Here is a 21,636-nt window from a genome sequence, read left to right as displayed (position 1 = left end):
TATGAGAGAGCTACTGGTCGTGCATCCACAGCCATTTGCGGTTTAGATAAAACTCTGAAGGTGAACGATCACCATTGCACAGCCTCAGTCTCTCGGGCTCGGCGGCCGCATTATGGGGTCTAGCATTGGTATGCCAAGAGATTGTTAAGAAGGCCCAGACGGGCCAAGCCCGCTCATGCAGGAAGGGTCATTGATGATCGCGATGACTAGCTGTGAGCTAGTTCAGAGGCGTTTCACCAGCGCTGGCTAGAACCAGCATGAAGGATATGTGGCTTGCGGGGGATCTACTTACAAACGCGGGGGAGACTCCGTCGTGAGGCATCTTGTCCGCGAGAACGGCCGTGCTCTGGGGTGAAATCGCGGGGTGCATCCGATAGAAAAGCCCCAGCGTCTCCACATTTCTCCTTGCCAAACAATGCAAGCCTTGTCTTGTCCTTTTTCCCTGTCTGAATCGTGATCAGCATAGCCCACCATGGGGTTCAATCTGCATGCCGACAATAGCAACGATCCACCTGAGGTGCGCAACTGGCGCGTGCATCTCATCGCCCTGGTCGTGAGTATGGGGGCCATTGCCAGTATGTCCACTTCACTCCAAGCACGTTCTTGAGGGCGAATTGTTAATGCGATGGGTGGGGTTAGTGGGTTACGATACTAGTGTTATCGGAGGTACCATGGCCTTGGAGCCCTTCCGCCGTGACTTTGGTATGGAGCGTGTCTCCGACCTTGAGACTGATACCCTGGAAGGGAACATCGTGTCGACCTTCCAGGCTGGTTGTTTCTTCGGGTCTCTGCTCACCTTTCCCTTGGCCGAGCGGTTTGGGCGTAAGATGGCCATTGTGTTGGCCATTTCCATCTTCTGCGTGGGAGGAAGTCTGATGGTGAGACCCCTTTGAACCACTAGTCACTAGAAATTGTTGTCAATGGCTAACACATAAGGAATAAACAAGACCGCTGCTTCAGGCCATCTGGGCATGATCTATGCCGGGCGGGCCATCGCTGGGTTTGGCATCGGCTCCGTGTCCCTACAGGTTCCCGTATACATCGCAGAAACAGTATGTGAGCTGTGCACCAGATGGAATCGTGACGGATCTAATAAAGCTCATCTAGTCACCTCCCTCAATTCGCGGTCGTCTGGTCGGCATCTTTGAGATCTGTTCCCAAGGGGGCGGTATGTGGGGTTTCTGGATCAACTATATCGTCAATCGCACCATCCCCCAAGAGAAGATGGCGCAGTGGCAGGTTCCTCTGGGTCTACAGCTGCTGCCAGGTGGTTTGCTGCTCCTGGGGATTTTCTGGTGTCCGGAGACCCCCCCGGTGGTATGCAAAGCAAGACCGGTGGGAGGAAGCCGAGCGCAGCCTCATCTGGATCCGAAAGCTTCCTGCCGATCATCCCATGATTCATGATGAGATGCAGCAAATCCGCGAGCAGATCCAGATGGGAGCCCCTGCCGCAGGAACCAAACATGGTTTCTGGAATTACGTCCATCGACTGTCGCAGAAAGGCACCCGCAACCGGATCGGCATTGGCCTTCTGCTGATGGCGTTCCAGAACCTGACCGGTGTCAATATCATCACATAGTAAGAGCCGCCTCCCTTGCTTTTGGGCCACGCATGCTCCGCTAACCCTGCCACAGCTACTCGCCCCGGATATTTGAAACCCTGGGAATAACAGGTACAGATACGAAACTATTTGCGACAGGGTTTTATGGGGTGGCCAAAACCTTGGGAATGATCATCTTCAGCATCTGGCTGGTCGAGAAAGCGGGACGCCGCAGCGGACTGATCTGGGGCGCCTTCGTCGGCAGTCTGCCAATGTGGTATATCGGGGGCTATGTCTTCCGGGCGGACCCCGAAGGCGCAGCAGCCCGTGGCGACACGGCACGCAATGCATGGAGTTACATCGCCATGGTCTGTGTCTATCTGTACGGTTTAATTTATTGTGCCACCTGGCAGGGCATCACCTGGGTGATCTGCTCCGAAGTTTTCCCAATTGACATCCGCATGCTCTGTGTGGCGCTGACTACGGCGAATCAGTGGCTGTGGTCGTTTATTATCAGCCGCACTACACCATATATGATTACCTCGCTGGGATACGGGACATATTTCTTTTTTGCCGCGTTGATGGTGTGCATGGGCTTTTGGGCGTGGTGGTTTATCCCTGAGACCAAGGGGAAGTCGCTGGAGGAGATGGAGGAGTTGTTCGGGGCTCAGCCCGTGCCCAGAGATGCGGAATGGGCAGTGAAGGAAGAGACAGAGGTTGCAAAGGGGGGAATGACAACAGCTCATGTGGAGAGGATCTAGGGAGGATCGCTGGTAAATAGTCGAGGCGTCCAAACGTGGATGCCTTGAGGGCCTGAGAGTATCTAGTGAGAGTAGCCCTAGCCCTAAGCCCTAATCCATCTTCCTATCTTACTGTACTACATCCATACTTTACGATTGAATCTCCATCGTCTCTTCCCTCGTCTCCTTATCTCTTTCTTCGTTGTACAATGCTCCTCTCCTTTACAAGTTGCCACCCCCGCGCCCTCGACTCGGCGTGGCATTCCCTTCCCGCGTTTACATTCCTTCTCCCCGCTTCCCCGCCCTACTTGGTAACAGCCTAGATTCCCAACCAGGATATGATGCACCTCCACGGTCTCTCTTCCCTTCTCTCCAGACATCATGAGAGATACGCATGACAAGCTGGAACCCGGCACAGATGCGAGCGGAGTCGGTCCCCGTTCTCTGTACCCATGCCCAGAGCGGTAAAAGATAGAGCGTGGCAGTGCTCTTGGGACTCACTCACTACTGCGGGGGTGCCCCATCGGGAAAAAGTTAAATATTTTGACTTTTGACGTCTAAGCCAAGCAGAATCACCCTCGCAGTCGGCTGGGAACGCCTGCGCAATTCTTTTTCTCACCAGCACTCAGTCTCTCGCCCGAGCTACTTTTGCCATCGCCATCGCCGATAGGGACCTGTCATCGCTGATGTTCTGCCCTCGAACATATCTCTCTACCCTGTCTCTGACGGCATTTGATTGTTCCTTTGGCCATCTGTCAATCATGAACACGAGTGGCTGGCTCGCCCATAATGGAAGACCTGTCTCACACGTCCCGGACCTGGATACCCCCCAGGATTGAACGCCGTCGCACCATGGGGGATAACCCTGCTGGGTCGTGGACCTCGCGGGTGAAGCCCGTCATCATCGCTTGTGAGCGGTGTCGGAGAAGAAAAATTCGATGCGACGGGGAGACGCCGTGTGCGACTTGTCGCCGTTTCTCACTCCATTGCGTACGACCCCAGAAGAGCAGCGAGGGCCAGGCGGCGCTGGAGCAGCGCGTACAACAGCTGGAAGCGCGCATTATTGAGCTGAGCACTGGGATACCAAACCCGCCGGTTTCATACCCAGGAGATAGTCATTCAGCACGTCATTCCTCGCCGCCGTCTCTTCACCTGCTCACTGACCTGGAACCGCCGAAGTATGCTGACTCTGGATCCGAGTCATTTGGGCACTTATCCCCGATAGCAGCCCCTCTACGCTGGACATCCCTCGGATCGAAGTGGTGGACTTTGTTGATAACATGTCTCCGTTGTCCTCGTCCTACATGTCGTCCACAATGTCTGCAGCTCCGAGTCCCCTCTCCCCCATGTTTGACGGACGCTTAATGCCGCCGAACATGGGGATGACGTTATCTCCCCCGATGTCGATGTGTCCATCGCCCGGGCTTGATCCTATCCCCCATTTATCACCAGGGAACTTTGTAGAAACGCCCCGCTCGCGACGGTCATCGATGTCAATCTCTGAGTACAATCTGGATCTGGACCACTCGAATCTCAACTTCCCAATGGCCGATATGGGAGAAGACATCAGACCACCGAGCTTCAGCTTCTTCCCGCCACCCGAGACGGACAATCTCAGTGGCATGCCGACTAGCGTGGAAATCCAGCCCCTTCTGGATATTTTCCTCCAAAAGACCTCCGGAATGGGATATCCCCTTGGCCATGACATGTTCCGGATCTTCCTCGATATCATCGACGGATCCTCCCAACGACCTGACACTCACGGAGATGGATACCCGGTCTCAATGGCCAAGTTCCATGTGTACATGGCAATGGCGGTGGGATTACGGATGAAAGAGAACTGTCGACCGCGAGAATTGGAGTTACTGGAGACCTGCTATCGGGTGGCTGTGGAGCAGATTCAGTCGCGTCGTTTCTGGGACCAGCCCTTGGCGGGTGAAGCTGCGGTACTGCTGATGTTGTTCGCACAAGCTAGTCAGCAAACAAGGTCATGATGTGACTTCGAAGGCCCAAAATTTGAGATATATACGTAAATTTCCTCTTTCTGTTGTAGACCGTTTTCCTGGCCTCATCTCCCACGGGATGTGGGTGGCCTATGGAGCCATCCATGGGCCTATGGCCATTAAATCCGTCAAGTCGCCGTTTACTAATGTTTGCCTACGTGCTATGAAACCGCACGGTTTTGTGCGCAAAGAAATCGACTGTTTCTAGAAGGACGCGGCATCATCACGGCTTAAATGGGAATCAGCTGTAGGTAAAAGGGTGCTACTGTCCGCTACGCTAGAAAATGTCGAGGAAGTGTGGTGTTGCCACCGGAACGGAGATTAAAGATAGTCTATCTTCCTGGTCCGATGGGGAAATCTGCCCTCTAAAGCGATATCACTGTCCGATCATTAGAGGCAGCCTCGGATGCCGATGACAGAAACAACTTAATCTCTTTGCATGCATGTCAGTGAACAGACAGATAATTGCCTGACTGCCTGAGGCATAATTTCACATGAATTTTATACATATCACGTGCTGGCTCCGGCTTATCTCCGTGCTGACAAACCTATCTCCGTGGAACCGGGTCGAATTCGCCAGCGCCTGCCTATTCGGGCCATATAAGCAGTTTCTTCTTGTCGCGAGTTGTTCACTCAAGAGCTCTTTCCTCACGAGCTCTTCCCTACTACCTATCTAATCACACGCTATAATGGACTTTCCCAAGGAGCTAACCGTCCACCACCATGGGACCGCGCATATCATTCAAGTCCCCGCCTCGGCAACATTACAAGACCTCTCCTCCGAGCTAGAGCGCGTCCTAAACATTCCCATCGAGAACCAAAAGCTCCTCATAGCCCCAAAGCCAGGAATGCAAAAAGCACCGTTCCCACCCACTCTCCTTGACGCGGTTCTCCAGCTCTCATCCCCAAAGTTCAAGATCACCCTCCTCGGCACCCCCGCCAAAGCAATCGCCGATCTGCACGAACAATCCGCCAGCGAAAAGCGACGACAAGAGGCACGAGCTGCCGCTCTAAACGCCGCAAGACGTAACAAACAAACACCATCCTCCACCCGCAGCGGTGGGATCCACACCCTCTCATCCTCAAGCAACAACTACACCTTCCACCGTCTCCTCCCACTATCCTACCTCCCAAACCCAGACCGCTCTCTGGACTTCCTCAAACGCCTCCGCGATGACCCAGGTATCCGCGCCGCAATGGCAAAGCACAAGTTCTCTGTGCCGCTTTTGACAGAGATGAATCCCGCGGAACACACGACGAGCGAGTCACGGACGCTAGGTCTAAACCGGAATAAAGGCGAGGTGATTGAGTTGCGTCTGCGAACGGATGCCTATGATGGATACCGTGATTACCGTACTATTCGGAAGACGCTGTGTCATGAGCTTGCGCATTGCGTGTTCGGGCCTCATGACCGTGACTTTTGGGATTTGACGTCGCAGATCGAGAAGGAGGTTGACCGCGCTGATTGGAAGTCTGGTGGGAATCAGTTGTCTAATCAGGAGTTTTATAATCCTGGTGATTGGGATAGCGCTCAGGGGGGAGGAGTTTGTTGATGAGTGTGGGTGGACCGGTGGGGAGTTTGTCCTTGGTGGATTGCAGGGCGACTCGAATGGTGGCCGGGGTGGAAATAGTGCTCCTGATGGGACGCTGTCTCGTAGGGAAATCATGGCGCGGGCAGCGGAGGAGAGGATGAAGAGAGAGAGTCAGGCCGGGAAGCAAGATGATGCTAAGTGATATGGCTACTCATTTGGTGCACGATCTTCTTTCATGATTTACGAGTTCTGCTTTAAACTACATAGCACTTGATACCATACATATATATTCTTCGTTTGAATTTAACTCATTCATATGCCTTGGAGATCGTATATTTTGTCGCGTAGTTAAACTAATCTCTGTATATCTACAGCTGCTCATTGACGAAGAGACCAGCCATACCCTGTCCAGTTCCAATACACATGGAAGTGACCAGAATCTTACTCTTTGTCCGGCGAGCCTCACTCAGAATGGTCGCGATCTGGCGCGCACCTGTTGCGCCGAGCGGGTGACCAAGGGCAATAGCACCGCCACGAGGGTTGACCTTGGCGTGATCAAGACCAAGGTTCTTAACACAGTAGACCGCCATAGAGGCGAAAGCCTCGTTGATCTCGTAGATATCGATATCATTCTTGTCAAGCTGGAACTTGCTCAGCAGCTTAGGGATAGCAGCAGTTGGGCCGATACCCATCACGCGAGGAGGAACACCGGCAACGGTAGCGCCACAGAACTTAGCAAGGATAGGCTGGTTCAGCTCGATAGCCTTGGAGCGGCGCATGAGAAGAACAGACGCGGCACCATCAGTAACCTGGCTGGAGTTTCCACCAGTGGACTTATCACCGAACTGAGGGAAAGCAGGGCGAATCTTGGAAAGCGACTCGAAAGTAGTACCGGGACGGATACCATCATCACGGGATAGAGTAACTTCCTTAACCTCGCCAGTCTTGGGGTCCTTAACCTTGACAGCGATAGGAGCAATCTCGTCATCGAGCCAGCCGTTGTTCTGAGCAGCCTCAGCACGGCGGAAGGACTCGGCGGCATATCGGTCCTGCTGCTCGCGGGGATATCGAAGTCCTTTCCGACGTTCTCGGAAGTTTGTCCCATGGGCTGCATGCAGTCGGCGGCCTCCTGGTTGCGCAAGACCTCCTCGTTGAACGGCCTGTCCAGCCGGTCGCCAGAGGCGGACATCAGCTCCGCACCCAGAGCGACACCGACATCGATGGCGCCCAGCTGGATCTGATTCGCGATATCCTGTACAGCCTTCAGCCCGGACGAGCAGAAGCGGTTTACTGATGAGGCACCGGCTGTGTGGGGGATACCGGCGGCAAGAGCTGCAGCGCGGACCATGTAGGCAGCTTTAACTTCGTTGACCTGTCTTCGGGGTTAGAATATGGAATCTGGAATCGATAGGTTTGTGGTGCGAAGAAAAAAAAATCGAACGTACATTTCCGAGACAGACATCCTCGATCAGAGCAGGGTCAATCTGTGACTTGGCCAGAGTCTCCTTCAGCAGGGCGTAGATCATGTAGTCCAATTCTGTGTCCTTGAACCCGCCCTTACGCGCCTTGGTCAGCGGTGTGCGGATTGCTAGGGTGATGACCACATCGTCGGGGTTCTTCTGTGTACTGTGTTTGCTTGTTAGACTCATAAGACACAGATGACCTCATCCGAGGACTTACATAGCAGCGAGGCCGTTGGTGGCGCCGGGCTTGAGGTGGCTCAGGAGCGAGCTTAAACGATCTGCGGCCATGGTGTATGAATATGGAGAGACTGAAGAAAGTATACAGTCAGTTTTAGATTCTTCTTGCTTCCTGCAGCTTGTTTTTATTCAAGATTGCAGCTATTGGCATGGAAGTTTTCGTTAATGCGGGGAAGCTTCGCGCGGAGATTTTGGGCGAGGGGAGTAAAAACCAAAAGCACATTCTAGGAAAAGAGAATAACTTACGAATTGTACAGAATTAAAAGAGAAATGGAAAATATGAATAACAAAATGAAGAGGAGTCAAGGGCTTAAAAGAAGTATGGGGAGAAGGGAAGATCTCCGCTTAGCCCGAAACTGCCGAGGTTCATTTCATCGGTCAGGTTATCCGGCCATAAGTACCTGGTACTTTCTAATTGCCCCGTATACCCTCATTTAAGGAAGTATCTAGTACCTCAACGAAGTCGATTGCCAGTTCTATAAACTTGGCTTGTGGAGATGCCTAGGTAACTCGGTTTGTTTGTCGAATTGACAATTCTGTTAAAGGAAGAAATCATTCATTTCTTAGTATATAGATATGACTAGACCTTTCCATTGTGTTTTAAGTTTTGCAGCTGGGCATGTGCATACTCAGCCCTTTGCTCTTTGTCACGTTAGTTTTCTTACTGCTTTCGCTGTTGCAGGAGGATCTCGGTTGGTCGTTAGTATCTGGGAATTTCCATACTTGGATGTGATATATTCTGCTGCTTGTTCGATCGAGGCGACGTTGCTAGTCTACTGATGTGCAGATCTGCATGCATACACTTGGAGCGATAGCTGTACGGTTATGCACAGAGGATAAATTCATGCGTTATTATACAGATGAATAAAAAATAGCTTCCTAAATACAACTAATACGTACCCACCGTTATCTCTTTGCGCATCCAATCCTCAAATCTTCCCTGGGCTTTAGGGTTAGTGTCTTCCCAGTTGTAGGAACCAGTGTGATAGTTCAGAATCTCGAAATACCTGAGAACGATAAGTCGAAACCAATACACTGCAGATTGGAAAGGTACATACATTTTGGTCTTCCATTGTTCCGTAGTCATTTCTGAATCTAACGAAGACCAGTCAATTTGCTTCTCACACTCGGGTTCATCGTCAGAGTCCGAATAGGTCGAAACGTATGTATGGGTTAGAGCATCTGCCGCTGCGATTCTCTTTTGTGGGTCTATGTCAAGCATTTTCTCCAAGAGATGAACGGCTAGCAAAAGTCAGTAGTCATTGGAGGTAGATAGACCAGGAAGCACTTGATATCAATGAAGATTTCGACGGGCATACCTTCAGGATCAACATCTCCCAGCGTATGTGCAAGTGGCCTGGGTTCTATTTCAGGTAGGGAGTTCACAAACTCCATCGTCTATAACTTGTAGTCAGCATCTAATCTTCAATATCCAACCCGGCCGTTTAGGATTCGTACAATGTCGCTGTAAACTGTTTCCATAATCTCTTTAGGTGGCTTCCCAAAGATCTCAGTGATCAGTTTGAAGTGATGCACATTGTCTTTGCCTGGTAAGAGAACTTTCCGTAGGAGCATCTCTGCCAGGATGCAACCAGTGCTCCAGATATCCACCGCGAAGCTGTATCTCTGCCAATTCAACATGATCTCTGGAGCTCGGTAGTATCGTGTGGAGACATAGCCAGTCATCTGATGATCTTGTTCTCGGGCAAGACCAAAGTCACAAATCTTCAGGTCGCAGTTTCCTTTTATCAAAATGTTGCTAGGTTTGAGATCTCGATGGATCACACCAGCAGAGTGGATGAATTTTAGCCCTCGCTGAAATTGTCAGTTACACTGACATTTCCAGCTCAAACTAGGGTAGACATACCAGCAGTTGGTAGGTGAAGAACTGGATGAACTCGCCTTCCAATGGGTCCGGCCTTGATTGGATCAAATGATGAAGGTCTGTCATGCAACAGTCCATTACAAGATAACTGTTTCAAAACGTTCAGTATCAATCAATTTGGGAAATAGAGGAGCTAGTAGTGATTCACATACAGATCTTCCGCTGGTGAAATGAAGATATCTGTCATGTTGATCAACTATTGGCGGTTAGTGTTCACGTTCGTATTTGGTCTCTTTTTCCACACATGCATTATCATGCTTTAGATGGTTCATCAAATGAATCTCACGATACGTGCGCTTGACCCGGGCAGGGCTATCAAAGGGATTCCATATCTTCTTTATAGCGACCGTTCGGTTGGCCATTGAATCATGTGCCGAGCTGATTCTAGCTGTTAGTGGTCTTACAGTACGAATATAATATCCGAGGAGGAAATATACCATATTGCTCCAAAGGCACCCACATCTCGTGCTTGCAAGTCTGTATACCTCTCGGTAGTTTGAAGGGCGGTGCCCATGATATTATGTGTGATGAATGTAGCCATGATTCCAATGCGAATTTGAAGATGGAATGAATTACCAGAATGGAGGAGTCCTCTATACTATAATACTATAATACTATAATACTATTAACTACCTCGTATACTCGAAGTTGTTCTCCTCAGGCCTAGCCCGGGTGGTTACGTCACAACATGGATGTTCCCATGCGGTCCGCCCATGTGGTTGGCCGTTTGATCGTTTTATATCTTAATTCCCTCGTATTTCCAGGTTAACTCTCCACGTATCCATGGATGTCTACCAGTCAAGCCGGGTCCACGGGTATTACCCCAGTTGACCCTTATCAGCAGACCCCGATACATGTACGTATGTAGAAAGTAGGCCGAGGTATATATACAAAGTAGTGGACGTCACTTAGCTTGGTTACTACGAATGTAGGCCCTCTTTCGAGATTGCGTCAATCATGTCGCAGGTGATTGAATGTGAGAGGCAACATCCGATCCTGGCTTTGACTCCTTTAACACTGGTCAGTGCAAATTGACAATGCCATATCATATGTAAAGTTTTCATCTAGAGTAGTTAGTACATTATGGCGGTGCTTCTAGGAGTATTGCATGTTTAATGGACCCCTTATTATTTCGAGTAAACAAAGAGTCCTTGTACCTCGTATCGCACCAACGCAAATTGCAACCAAGCTGAAACCTAAAGCCAAAACACCGAACACCATACCAGGAAGATACCCGAGCCAGTAAAGCCCGTCCATTGATCCTTGTCCATTATCCATGAAGTTCCGAGTGCATCAGAGCAACTGATGATGTCCAGCATCCTCGTTGCTAATTACACTACCCACGTCAGACCATGCCGGAGTAGCCACACCACCAACAGAACGCCCACCAAGGTCACTAAGAGTACCGTCGGACGTTTCATCCTCGAATCCTCCGACATGGCTAAAACTTCCACTCGTAGAAGGGGCGGCTGAAACATCATTGTGAGACTGAACACTCTCGTGGCCGAAACCATCTAGCTCAACAAGATGATCATGCTCATAGGTTCTATTGCTCGGTGCGTCTGGGTGCGCATAATATACCTGCTGGTGGTCTTCTGTGTGGCTGGAGCCAGAGGCAGACAAAGGAGACTTGGGAGAGAATGGATCAAAGAGGCTATCCCCACCGGGTGCTTCAGACCCAGGCGTGAACTGAATAATAGATTCCGAAGGATGATTCGAGGGAGCGGGCGAGGGAATGTCAAGATGCAGCTGATCCCGACCCAGCGTGGCCGTAGAGTCGGTCTCAATTTGCTTGCCGCCTCGGCGGAGGGGCTCCGAAGTGCCCAGGTCAACTCCCGTTGAGTTAGCAGTAAATTCTTCGTTGGACTGAACACCGTATTCGTGGTCTTTTTGGTCTTTTTGTTTAAGTAGGTTGCCCTCATTGTCGACCAGGGTATCAAAGCTGTTATGAGGCTGGCCCGGCTGGCTGGCCTTCCGTCGTGATTCAAGGATCGTTCCTCGTCGCATGATCTCCGCACGAGCAATCCGTCTGCGTTCCTCGGCTACTTCGCCAGTCTCCTCAGTCATAGAAATGTCCTCCCTCAACGCTATGTCTTGAGGTTGGATCTCATCGCCGAGGTTGTGCAGGGCCACGGCAATCTTGCGCCGCGAGGTGGTCACCCATTGTTGAAACTGCGGTGACTCGTACACGGCAATTCCGGCTGCTACAAGCACAGAAACAGTAATGATGAGTCCTGCATGAAAGGTTAGCCTCATCCTTTACGCAGTGGGGAACTGATAAGCCGAGTACACCGCCCGGATGATCCGGGATGAAGTCGTAGAAGTTCAGGGAAGTAGAGGGCCATACCTTTTGCAAGTGGTGCTGGCATAATGAACCGGAATATTGTAATTGTATCTTTTCTTTCAAACGTTTTCAAGACTCACCTCTGTCATCCATGGAGCGGAACAAGATGATACGGTGATGCCTGCACCTTATCCTTACATTACCACATGTGACCCGATAAGCCCTTATCACCGGCCCTAAATACACACCGCTTTGGGCAAAGTTCCCCGCGCGTCGAAGTGATGGACGTGATTGCAAGCTCCCATCTCTGGACTCGATTGTTATACAATTGAACTTGAGTGATATCATCATGTCTCGCCAACCTTCGCAGGCCCAACGGCCGTTGTCCCTCACCGAGGAGCTTGAGAAATTGGAGCAGTCCATCACCCTGACAATGCAAGGTAGGGTAAAAAAGTAAACAAAACAGTCCGGCAGACCGCTCATCGTCATATGTTCATACAGAGATCGACCACAATTTCAGTCAAGCTCATCGGATAGTTACTACGAGTATATTGCCTCTGGTAGAGCAATATACCGAGCATTCCCGAGATGTCTGGGAAGGTTCCAAGGTCAGCGCCACCAGCAGACACAGCTATAGACAGTTTTGTTGATTCCCTTTAGTTTTGGAAGCAATTCTTCGAAGCGAGCGCCAACGTATCTCTCTCCGGCTATGAAGAACGAAACACGGATGAAGAAACGATGCAGGACCCGACAGACACGGAGGAAGAGTTGTCCACCGACATAACCCAGAGCACCAACCTCGACGAGACCATGTCCCACGAGACGCCCTCTTCCCAGCGCCATGAAACACCCCGCCGCGACCAGGCAGACGACCTCGATCTAACAGATCTCGCGATCTCTTCCCACAGCACTCCGCGTGCTCCAGGCCACCATCATCAGCCCGAGGACGACATGACAACCTCCTCAATGGAGTACTCGTCCTCTTACGAGAACCTAAGAAGACAAGTCAACGAATCCCAACCACCATTCGACCTCCCAGAATCCTCGACCCTCCCTTCCACTCCAGGCCGCCAATCCTTCTTCCCACGCGGCGTCTCCGCCACAACCCCGATGTCCTCACCATTCCTCCCGCCCGCATCGCAGCCATCCACCCAAGACCGTCGATACCAGAAGACCTCGGACCCGGTACTGCACCAAATGCTCGACAAGACCTACCGGGTGCAAGCCACGCCGCTTGGGAAGGGATTCCGCAATGTGGGCGGCAGCGCAAACACTCGACCAAAGTTCACTGTCACGCCAAAGCCAGCTGAATCTACCTCCAAGTATGGATACGACGACTCGCCGATTTCCAGCCCGGAGCCGGAGGCACCACAGCTGCACTCGGAAATCTTCTCGTCTCCTATCAAAGGCATCAATGACACCCCCGGCACGAACCGCAAGCGACGGACTAGCAGCAATCGCATGCGCGGTATTCCCAGGCCTGGAATGAGTGTTTTGACACCTGCTAAGAAGTCTGCGGGTAAGTCGGCAATGTGGGATAGCGACGACGATCTGGATTACGACGATGAGGATCTTGGGCCGAGTCCTCCTAAGACAATGCAGTTCCACATTCCGCAGAGCCGGTTGATGAGGACGCCCGGTAAGATTTGTTCCCTTGGTTCTCTTTTGATAGTATACTCATACTAACTTCCTTCGCCTCGGTAGCAAGAGAAGCTTCTAAGCGCATCGTGACTGACTTACTGGCTACGGCTGGGGCTGGGGACATTACAGATGACTTTGGCGACGACCAAAGTCCAAGTGTGATCCGCCGCATGGAGCACCTGGAAGATGAAACCTTCTAAGTCAATACGTAAAGAAATAAGGCTGATTATAGGTTCTTATCATTGATTTGGCGTTTCATTTTCATGTCCATCATGTTCTGCTACGTTAGACCCCAAATACCCGTGAATATTAATATGACGTCATTACCGGCGAATGCCAACTTTTTTTGTCTATTCATTTCCATTAGAGTAGAGAAGGAGAGATAGAGGACACTGCTTATAGAACTATCATACACGTGGACACTGTAAAACAAATGTCACTTTTCGGGACTGGGAGAACCCTTGAGACATGAACATGAAGACAAACGCTTAAGAAATCGTAGGATATGTACGGGCGATGAAAGCCAAGCAATCCCATCGCCCCTCCCATCTATCATTGTTATCCAACAGAGATTCCAGGCTCTCGAGAGGAGGTAGAAATGAAAGTGAGCAGCGATGTCTGCACTGGGCCTTGATCAATGGCGGTTATGGGGGATGAACAAGAAGCAAGAGAGCTATATCTAGGAGCTCTTCTTGGTCTTGGACTCGGTGTCGTTCTTCTCCGTCTTGGAGTCCTTCTCGTTATCACTCTCCTCAGACTTCTCCTCCTTCCCTTCAGCACCAGCAGCCTGCTGCTTCTGATTATCATAGAGAGACTGATGCTTGGAGCTCAAGCGCTCCTCCTCAGCAGCAACCATATCCTTCCAGAGATCGCCCTCATTAGGCTTACCACTCTGGTGAACAGGCTGCTCATCAGAAATATCCTCAACCTTAGCCTTAGCCGCGGCCGCGGCCTTCTTCTTCGAGTCCAGCAATCCACGACCACGACGCTGGTCTGAGATCTCAAAAGCAGCCGAAGCACACAAAACACCCAGCGTCAGACCCTGCGCATAGACACGGGCCTGGACAAGCTTCTGCTGGCCGGTAAGGCCGGGAATGCGACTGACCAGCGCGAAAGAGCCAACCATCGAGGCAACCCAGGTGGCGGTGATGATCTTGTATTTCTCGCGGCGGGCGAAGGCAGCGGCGCGGTCGGTGAAGCTGAGACCGCGCATCTCCTCGGCACGAAGGCGCTCTTCGCGGTTCTCGTACCATTGGTATGCGGCGTTTTGCTCGTTCTCGTACTCGCGTGAGGCGTGGTCGGCTGCGATGATACCCGTGAAGGTACCGGAGGATGTCACCAGGAAGGATTTCATGGGCACAGTTAGGTTGCGGATTGTGTGGTAGCGACGTGAGGCAAGTAGAACACCTGCTACGCCGCCGGCGAGACCGAGGAGGCCGCCGACTGTGCCGCCTTTGACGACGGACCTGTTGAGGTTTGTTTCGTCAGTATGGGCTGATCAATGGAAGTTGGAGGGTGTAGGGATTTCATACCTGTAGTGGGCTTCTTCTTGTTCTTTAGTGAGTAACTTCATTGTGTAAAGTAGCGTATTCTTTAGACTGGAATGAAGAAGAGGGTGGAATGTCCAATATAAAACCAAAAAAGCAAAGGCCGGATCGCATGACGTGGGAGCCGCGGGATCTGCTCTTTTTCCGGCGTTGCGCCCCGGCCATTACTCGGTCTTGCACGGAACTGGCTTGCCGACTTGATTTTGGGCTTTTTCTCTATAGATCACTGGGCATATTTGAAATTTAATTGGATTTACTTTGATTCGTTTCCATACAATTTCAATGGACGAAGTTTCTTGCTTATTCCACTCGGAATGCGAAGGTTGACACACTCCCAAATCCCTATTCAATCCCCGATTGATCCCGAAACGCCCCAAACACCGCGAAAATTATCTCACATAACGGAACTGGCCCATGCCATTTTGGAAAAGAATTTACAGCCGAATCTACCGACGAGACGCCTTGCGTGCCGCAGCCTGGCGGGCTTGCATCTTGCGGAAACGGTCCTCGCCGCTGGAACCCAAGGGGCGCGCAAACTGAGCCTCGCGCACAGCTGTCTGGCGCGGGACCACAGTATAGCTGACGTTGGTACGATCGACACGAGCACGATTGAGAAGACGGGGAGGGAGCATCGCGCGGGCGCGGGCTTCAGCTTCGATCTCCTCGGCGGTGGGAGGAGCGCGCCTGACAACTTTCCTATAGGGGTGTCAGTGGGTGATAGGGCGGCGGTGCAGCAGTGAACATACGTAGGATCATAATCAGCCTCTTGGTAGACCCGCTTCGAATAATCGTCGCTGCGCTGGAGAATTGGTCGTGTCCACTCTGCCAGCAACTTCTCTGCCATTTCCTTGATGCGACGCTCGGTGCGCTTGCTCTTGGTGTAGAAGACAACCACCTTTCCAATACCACTGGCAATCAAAGCATCCTTGTTGATAGGAAGCTTGGTAATGGCGGTCAGTAAGTCGCGCTGAATGTTGTAGGCGGGCATCGACCCATCGTCCAGAGGCTCAAGGAAGAACCGAACAGCTTCCAATAGGTTAATCTCTGGGTCGACCAAGGCGCTGGTGTACTGGTTGCGATTGAGGAGCATGATGACTTCGGGGAGGAGCTTGAGCTTGTGCATAGCTGGTTTTCCTTCTTGGCGGTTGATCGCATCCATTTGCGCGGCGTGGGTCATGCGCTTGCGCATATCCTCGATTTCAGCATCTGCCATAGATTCCAAATCCTAATAGTACAGTCAGTAAACATAGGTGAGTGCGTGTCACTAGACACAACACATACAATGCCATCCTGCTTGCGGAAACGTCTCTTCGCCGGCTTCTTCATCGCCTCGTCCATAGCACGGTCGAGGGCGCGGCGTCGTCCTGATAATTGAACCCAGTTAGTATAAATTTTGCGAGACGGAAAACCAGTTGCCAGTAAGAGCAGAACATACGGGTCTCCGGGTCAAGAGCCTCCTCATCTGTATCGGGCTTATCCTCGCGCTTCTTGCGATCGCGTCGGCCAGAGCCTTCTTCGTCGCCTCCCTCATCAGCTCGACGGCTCTTCTTCCCGCGACGACCTTCCTTTCGGCGCGGACGACTCTCGCCATCCTCAGTGCGCTTGCGTTTGTGACGACCAATGAGTTTCAAGTTATCTTCATCAATAGCAAGTTGTGGGCGGTCCTCGACGTCAACATTCTCTGGGTCGAAGTTGTCGAATTGTGCCTCGTCAACCTCGGACAGAATAGACTCATCGTCTGAAATCTTGTCGTCATCAACTTCGTCGTCTTCACCGTGTAGCTCATCATCAACATTCTCCGTGGCTTCCTTGGCCTTAGCAGTAGGTTCAGTCGAGTTCTCGCCCTCGTTGTCGTCACCAGCAACCGGGGTTGCGACTTGCTCGGGGACTTCGGGTTCGGGAGAGGCGGCGGGCGAAGCAGCCTTGCGGTCCGGTGAAGCAGACATGGTGGCTCAGATGACAGCAAATGCGAACGGATAGATTAAGAGCAAAGATCAAAGGTGTAGAGATCTTTTAGGGGAAGTATCGCGAACAAGTCACGGTACGTTATCTGCCTGAGTGATCCCGACGCCTCTCCGCAAACTCAATCGATGCTCTGCGGATTCGAGCAAGGCGGGTAAGATGTCAAGGTAGAGATTAAAAAGAGAAACCCAGCACAAGCTTCTCATAAAATTAGGTCGATAGAATGCGAGCGGATAGAGAGAAGGGAGGTAGTGAAGGCAAAACCTCAAGTGAAGGAGAGCGGTGGTCTGTGCTCCCGTGATTTATTTCTCCAGTCCGACTTCCAAGGTTGGGAACATCCTCGTTCAACTCTCACAACATCTACTATCTGAACCCTCTTTCCTTACTTAATTCTTCATCACATTCAAAATGTTTGCCCCAGGTATGATTCCAATCCCATGCCTCTTTGCGCCTTCAAACTCGAGCTGACAATATAATTCTGTTAAGGCCAAGAACAGATCTCCAAGGAAGAGATCAAGGTCAGCCTCACGCCATGACCTCTACCCCAAGTGACATCTGATATTAACATACTTTACAGGCTGGTGAGATTGAGGCCAGCCAGACCGTCCAGATGGCTATTGCTGGCGGTTTCCTCCTCTACTTGTGTAAGTCGAGTATCTGGTCCACAAAGCCTCGAAAGAGCAGACAACTCAAGACAAGCCAGGGAAGAGTTCAGTGGATTGAAAGCTAACGTTGCCATCCAACACATAGCCCCCTTCGCCGTTGACTTCGTCCGCAAGTTCCTTTAAGCCGGTTGACCCGTCTTCCGCTCTTCTTTCTTGCCTCCCGGACTGTAATCGATGAATCGCTGGTTATGATTTCGCGATGACATGCAGGAGAACTGGATAATTGATTTTTTCCCCCTGGCATAACTTTTTTTCCCAGCCAAAATTGGACAAGATTGAGCATGGACGCCTAACCTATGGAAAGCTCTTGAAGTTCGTCTACTATATCTTTTGGGTCTGCTGGGTAATGCCGGTAGGGTGATGTATTACTATTGTGCATATGCTTGTTGTCGTTTGTTTTTCTGTGGGATATAGAGCAAATCAAAATATCAAATTGCAATATGGAAGTCAGTATCAGGGTCTCGCGAGGCTTTGATAAAGTAATGGGTCAACATGGCAGAGCAGAGTGGTACATATGTAGTGATCTGAGGGCTTATATCCAATACATGTATGTACATATCCTCGCTATCATACATAGAAGGTACATGTATTGATGGATAGTACATGTAGTTACTACGACTTGGCGAGCAAATCCACTCATAAAAGACACAAAGTGGAATGTTCAGCAAAAAAATTTGTATTCAGATATGCATTACAATGGCCTGATCCCCAAGAACGCCAGTACCCCGTGACCGTAGACATTAAGTCCAAACATATGAGGAAATGTGAGGAGATTGAGATTCGAAATAGCACACAGAAAGTTAGAGAGCAATGCCCTCAATTCCCAATTGCTTTCTCCACCTCGTTGAAGTCGTTCTTGATGGACTCCATCTCCTTCTGGAGATGCTGAATCTGAGAGTGGTAATCATCCAGGATCTGGAGGATATGGTTAGCGATCTCTTCCGGTGCTGAGACTTTATCAGTGCCAAGGAACGAACCTTCTTTGCAGTCTTCAATGTCTGTTCATCAATGTCATCCTCCGCTTGTGTCACATTTACTCCAGCACGGTCCATCTCCACTTGCAGTCGCTTGGAGTGCTCGTGGATGGCCAACATGCGGGCCCAAATTTCTTCAGCGCGGCCATTGAGAGACGGGTCGAAAACGGCACGTTCCAACTCAACAAGCTTCTTCTTCAACTGTTCCTCCGCTTCGTCCATGGCATACCCTCTGTTGCGAAGGATCTGCGTCTTAGCAGCAAGGGAGAGGCATCGTTTGCTCAGGATAATGTGCTTCCGCCGGCAGTCAGCGATCTTGACGGAAAGGTTGAGATCATGCTTCGAGAGAAGCCCGGTCAAGCAATTGTTGATCTCGTGCAGGCGCGACTGCATCATAGTGAGGAAGTCCCTCTGACGCTGCGCGCGCTTACCGAGGTCCCAGAAGCCCTTTACAAGCACAGGGACATATCCTGGACCTGGTCGCTTGCGCAAAGCCTCCTCCCATTTTGACTCGTCGTCCTCGGGGCCCGGTTGGTAGAAAGGTGCGGCCTCCTCGCCGACATTGTTGTACAGGTAGGCTCGGAAGGGGGAGGTTTGGCTGGGAGGATCCCACTTATCCTTGATGATGGCCACTTGCATAGGGACAGTTCGGTGCACTAGAAAGCGGTCTTGTCAGTAAAACTCCGTAGTGAAAGATTACACAATAGACTCACCCCCAGTAATAGCACGGCCGGGGGACCAGAGGCTTGACGACAGAGAAGGCTGCTGCTGCTGGGGCTGTGGTGTTGTCATCGTGTTCTGGCCGAATTGCGATTGCTGCGGTTGCTGCTGGCCCAAGGCATTTGTTTGTTGTTGAGTGTTGGAACCGAGACCCCCAAGTCCTCCTAACGCAGTGCCTGGTTGTTGTGTTTGTTGCTGGCCTCCGAAGAGGCTACCTTGCGGTTTCTGTAGCGAGGAGCCGAATGCGCTTCCTTGCTGTTGCTGCTGCGGCTGCCCAAAAGCACTTGAGCCGACGGTATTCTTGGGGTCTTGTGGATTTCCGAATAAAGATCCTGACGGCTTCTGGGGTGCGGCACTTGCGCCGAACGCACTTCCGCCAAATGCACCGGTTGCTCCCGTTCCTGCCGCTGCTGGCTGTTGGGTCTGCCCGCCGAACAGTGTGCCAGTGCTGGGCTGGGTTGTTGCCGGGGCGCCAAAGGGAGACGGTTTCGATGCGGTGTTGCCGAACAGCGAGGTGTTGGCCTGGGGCTGGGTTCCACCGAAGAGAGACATGATGGGCGATCAAAAAAAGGCACAAAAAAAAAACCACGATAAAGATAGAGCGCGTCAATGGGTCAATAAAGCACTGGCGCAGCCAGATTAAGAGCGCTGAAGGGAAATAGAAACAAGTCTAAGGCACATAATCCAGGGACCGGGTGTTGGCAGTCGAAGGAGAGAAAGCTGAGGGGTTCTTCGATGGAGCTCGAAGGCCGAGAAAGATGAGAGCCGGAGCTCGATTTGTTTGTGTCACGTGATGGGCCATTGTTCGCAAACAGCTTGAATACATATTGAAAGAAAGATGTGAATAAGTATTGAATTGGTATTGATATATTGTTCAATTTTATTGTCCTGATAGCTTTTCCCCATTGATATCCCCCAATAAACAAAGGCAACAATTCACACACGCTGGCTCCCCAATACTGCACCTGGGCAGCATGTTACGCTGACCTAATCACAAACCAACCAGCCAATCACCGACGAGCCAAATTTCATTCCACCGCAACCCGCAGCTCTCGACTATCGATCTCCAAGTCTCGTCTCAATTGCACCTCTTTCCCCTCACAGTCTTTCTGACAAGCCACCCGTCGCCATGGCCCAAAGAGATGCTCGGTATGTACCTTGATTCCAATCGCTTTCTCTTTGTCAAGCTCAATGGGAAACGCTAACCTCTATCCCTCCGCGCACAGCTTCAACCAGACTGTCCTGGTGGACACCACACCCATGCCCGATCACATTCCCAAGGTGGAGGAGGTCGGTGCCACATCTGCACCCCTGATGAGTGCAGCCTATTTCATTGGAGACCGCTGCAAGGCCTTCAATGACGACTTCATGAAGTGCAAGGACGAGGCCAATGGCCGCGGGGAGATCGACTGCTTGAAGGAGGGCCGGAAGGTGACGCGCTGTGCCGCTAGCGTGTACGTTATTTCTGTGGTTTACATTTGAGTTGAGACGAAGATATTGACCCCTCGCAGCATCAAGGATATCAACACCCACTGCCTCGACCAGTTCAAGGCCCACTGGGAGTGTCTCGAGAACAACAACCACCAGCTTTGGGAGTGCCGCCGGGCCGAGATGCAGCTTAACAACTGTGTCTTTGATAAATTGGTATGATAGATGCCCTCTTGCTTCCGATCGTCTTAATCACCTCGCATCCATGGCATCCGCTATCACCCCGGACTCAAGCTAACATGCACTTTTCTCGTTTCTTTTAGGGCTTGAAGAAGACCATCCCTGGAACCCCCGAGGGCCAGGTTCCTGTTCACTTGCGCCCCAAGCAAAAATACGCACAGTACCCCGGTCCCCAGTGGTAAACACTGACCCGGTTCACTTTGTCCTCTCTAGACTCGCCTTGATTACACCCTCACCCTTCCCTCTCATAATCTGGGCATCGTCTTTTTTCTATATCACTGTTTTATTTGGATGCTCGGCCGTAAATCCGGTCTATGTTTGTGTAAATATCTCTTGGCATCATGAATGGTTACATGGTTTTCTGCTCAATCTCTAAATCTCCCTGCCTCACTGTATGGGGCGATATGCTTTCTAACCCATAATAGTTTGCAATGGCATGTTCTCGAGTTGGTAGTAGTACGGACTCAAATGCTGTCCACTGGCTCGAATACCTTCTCGGCTTGGTGCATATGTAGGTAACCATTGCAGTGAATAAGCTAGGCACATTACACACTGACATTCCTCCGCGGGGAAGATTGTATACATTGGTTATCGCTCAGGCTTACCCATGCACCGCAGAGTCTCACCGTGTATATAACATGTCCAGCCATGTTTTCCTTCCGATCTTTGACTCTGTCCAACTCATAACCACCGTGTATGATGGTTATTGTTATGGAGGCCTGTGGATCTAGCGAGCCTCCCCAGCTGGCACCTAGTATTCAATACCACTTTAGGG

At 51.1% G+C, this 21,636-nt stretch overlaps 12 protein-coding genes across 12 annotated transcripts; 6 read left to right on the top strand and 6 right to left on the bottom strand.

The window, feature by feature from the left end:
- Positions 1 to 217: 217 nt before the first annotated feature.
- Positions 218 to 464, bottom strand: N7519_011524 (uncharacterized protein; the record flags this gene model as incomplete). Its single annotated transcript, XM_057298297.1, has 2 exons — positions 218 to 246; positions 293 to 464. 2 exons carry the CDS (start codon positions 462 to 464, stop codon positions 218 to 220), a joined length of 201 nt encoding a protein of 66 aa, XP_057146179.1.
- An 8-nt stretch (positions 465 to 472) lies between these two features.
- N7519_011523 (sugar porter family MFS transporter) lies at positions 473 to 2,301 on the top strand (the record flags this gene model as incomplete). The annotated part of the gene is given in 6 exon segments (XM_057298296.1): positions 473 to 553; positions 597 to 878; positions 948 to 1,052; positions 1,108 to 1,317; positions 1,328 to 1,578; positions 1,635 to 2,301. 6 exon segments carry the CDS (start codon positions 473 to 475, stop codon positions 2,299 to 2,301), a joined length of 1,596 nt encoding a protein of 531 aa, XP_057146178.1.
- An 831-nt stretch (positions 2,302 to 3,132) lies between these two features.
- N7519_011522 (Zn(II)2Cys6 transcription factor domain-containing protein) lies at positions 3,133 to 4,274 on the top strand (the record flags this gene model as incomplete). Its single annotated transcript, XM_057298295.1, has 2 exons — positions 3,133 to 3,458; positions 3,509 to 4,274. 2 exons carry the CDS (start codon positions 3,133 to 3,135, stop codon positions 4,272 to 4,274), a joined length of 1,092 nt encoding a protein of 363 aa, XP_057146177.1.
- A 698-nt stretch (positions 4,275 to 4,972) lies between these two features.
- On the top strand, positions 4,973 to 6,017 carry N7519_011521 (putative zinc metalloproteinase; the record flags this gene model as incomplete). Its single annotated transcript, XM_057298294.1, is given in 2 exon segments — positions 4,973 to 5,798; positions 5,812 to 6,017. 2 exon segments carry the CDS (start codon positions 4,973 to 4,975, stop codon positions 6,015 to 6,017), a joined length of 1,032 nt encoding a protein of 343 aa, XP_057146176.1.
- A 166-nt stretch (positions 6,018 to 6,183) lies between these two features.
- Positions 6,184 to 9,941, bottom strand: kat1 (putative 3-ketoacyl-CoA ketothiolase (Kat1); the record flags this gene model as incomplete). The annotated part of the gene is made up of 12 exons (XM_057298293.1): positions 6,184 to 6,867; positions 6,900 to 7,187; positions 7,261 to 7,441; positions 7,496 to 7,586; positions 8,416 to 8,522; positions 8,574 to 8,757; positions 8,835 to 8,913; positions 8,974 to 9,330; positions 9,383 to 9,488; positions 9,553 to 9,580; positions 9,687 to 9,778; positions 9,838 to 9,941. 12 exons carry the CDS (start codon positions 9,939 to 9,941, stop codon positions 6,184 to 6,186), a joined length of 2,301 nt encoding a protein of 766 aa, XP_057146175.1.
- A 752-nt stretch (positions 9,942 to 10,693) lies between these two features.
- On the bottom strand, positions 10,694 to 11,769 carry N7519_011519 (uncharacterized protein; the record flags this gene model as incomplete). Its single annotated transcript, XM_057298292.1, has 2 exons — positions 10,694 to 11,634; positions 11,748 to 11,769. 2 exons carry the CDS (start codon positions 11,767 to 11,769, stop codon positions 10,694 to 10,696), a joined length of 963 nt encoding a protein of 320 aa, XP_057146174.1.
- Positions 11,770 to 12,033: 264 nt separating this feature from the next.
- On the top strand, positions 12,034 to 13,525 carry N7519_011518 (DASH complex subunit ASK1; the record flags this gene model as incomplete). Its single annotated transcript, XM_057298291.1, has 4 exons — positions 12,034 to 12,124; positions 12,186 to 12,292; positions 12,345 to 13,323; positions 13,389 to 13,525. The coding sequence occupies 4 exons, from the start codon at positions 12,034 to 12,036 to the stop codon at positions 13,523 to 13,525; spliced, it is 1,314 nt and encodes a 437-aa protein (XP_057146173.1).
- A 479-nt stretch (positions 13,526 to 14,004) lies between these two features.
- On the bottom strand, positions 14,005 to 14,898 carry N7519_011517 (HIG1 domain-containing protein; the record flags this gene model as incomplete). The annotated part of the gene is made up of 2 exons (XM_057298290.1): positions 14,005 to 14,791; positions 14,858 to 14,898. The coding sequence occupies 2 exons, from the start codon at positions 14,896 to 14,898 to the stop codon at positions 14,005 to 14,007; spliced, it is 828 nt and encodes a 275-aa protein (XP_057146172.1).
- A 420-nt stretch (positions 14,899 to 15,318) lies between these two features.
- On the bottom strand, positions 15,319 to 16,818 carry N7519_011516 (transcription factor SPN1; the record flags this gene model as incomplete). The annotated part of the gene is made up of 4 exons (XM_057298289.1): positions 15,319 to 15,568; positions 15,619 to 16,097; positions 16,154 to 16,236; positions 16,308 to 16,818. 4 exons carry the CDS (start codon positions 16,816 to 16,818, stop codon positions 15,319 to 15,321), a joined length of 1,323 nt encoding a protein of 440 aa, XP_057146171.1.
- A 417-nt stretch (positions 16,819 to 17,235) lies between these two features.
- Positions 17,236 to 17,756, top strand: N7519_011515 (uncharacterized protein). The gene is made up of 4 exons (XM_057298288.1): positions 17,236 to 17,255; positions 17,321 to 17,352; positions 17,412 to 17,478; positions 17,585 to 17,756. Exons 1-4 carry the CDS (start codon positions 17,243 to 17,245, stop codon positions 17,620 to 17,622), a joined length of 150 nt encoding a protein of 49 aa, XP_057146170.1. The 5' UTR covers positions 17,236 to 17,242; the 3' UTR covers positions 17,623 to 17,756.
- Positions 17,757 to 18,315: 559 nt separating this feature from the next.
- N7519_011514 (putative nucleoporin) lies at positions 18,316 to 19,745 on the bottom strand (the record flags this gene model as incomplete). The annotated part of the gene is made up of 3 exons (XM_057298287.1): positions 18,316 to 18,414; positions 18,477 to 19,129; positions 19,187 to 19,745. The coding sequence occupies 3 exons, from the start codon at positions 19,743 to 19,745 to the stop codon at positions 18,316 to 18,318; spliced, it is 1,311 nt and encodes a 436-aa protein (XP_057146169.1).
- A 577-nt stretch (positions 19,746 to 20,322) lies between these two features.
- Positions 20,323 to 21,043, top strand: N7519_011513 (coiled-coil-helix-coiled-coil-helix domain-containing protein; the record flags this gene model as incomplete). Its single annotated transcript, XM_057298286.1, has 4 exons — positions 20,323 to 20,342; positions 20,420 to 20,647; positions 20,705 to 20,837; positions 20,945 to 21,043. The coding sequence occupies 4 exons, from the start codon at positions 20,323 to 20,325 to the stop codon at positions 21,041 to 21,043; spliced, it is 480 nt and encodes a 159-aa protein (XP_057146168.1).
- Positions 21,044 to 21,636: the final 593 nt, after the last annotated feature.

Source organism: Penicillium mononematosum (assembly GCF_028829835.1).
Source record: "Penicillium mononematosum strain IBT 11891 chromosome Unknown utg000005l:1.0-9366267.0:1.0-9372171.0, whole genome shotgun sequence".
Lineage (NCBI taxonomy): Eukaryota > Fungi > Ascomycota > Eurotiomycetes > Eurotiales > Aspergillaceae > Penicillium > Penicillium mononematosum.
Note: the sequence above shows the minus strand (reverse complement) of the source record. Positions and strands in the feature narration are given on the sequence as shown.

Coding starts and splice junctions, on each gene's coding strand:
- N7519_011515 (XM_057298288.1), top strand. Junction 17,353..17,411: donor TCTCCAAGGAAGAGATCAAG/GTCAGCCTCACG, acceptor CATACTTTACAG/GCTGGTGAGATTGAGGCCAG. Junction 17,479..17,584: donor CGGTTTCCTCCTCTACTTGT/GTAAGTCGAGTA, acceptor TCCAACACATAG/CCCCCTTCGCCGTTGACTTC.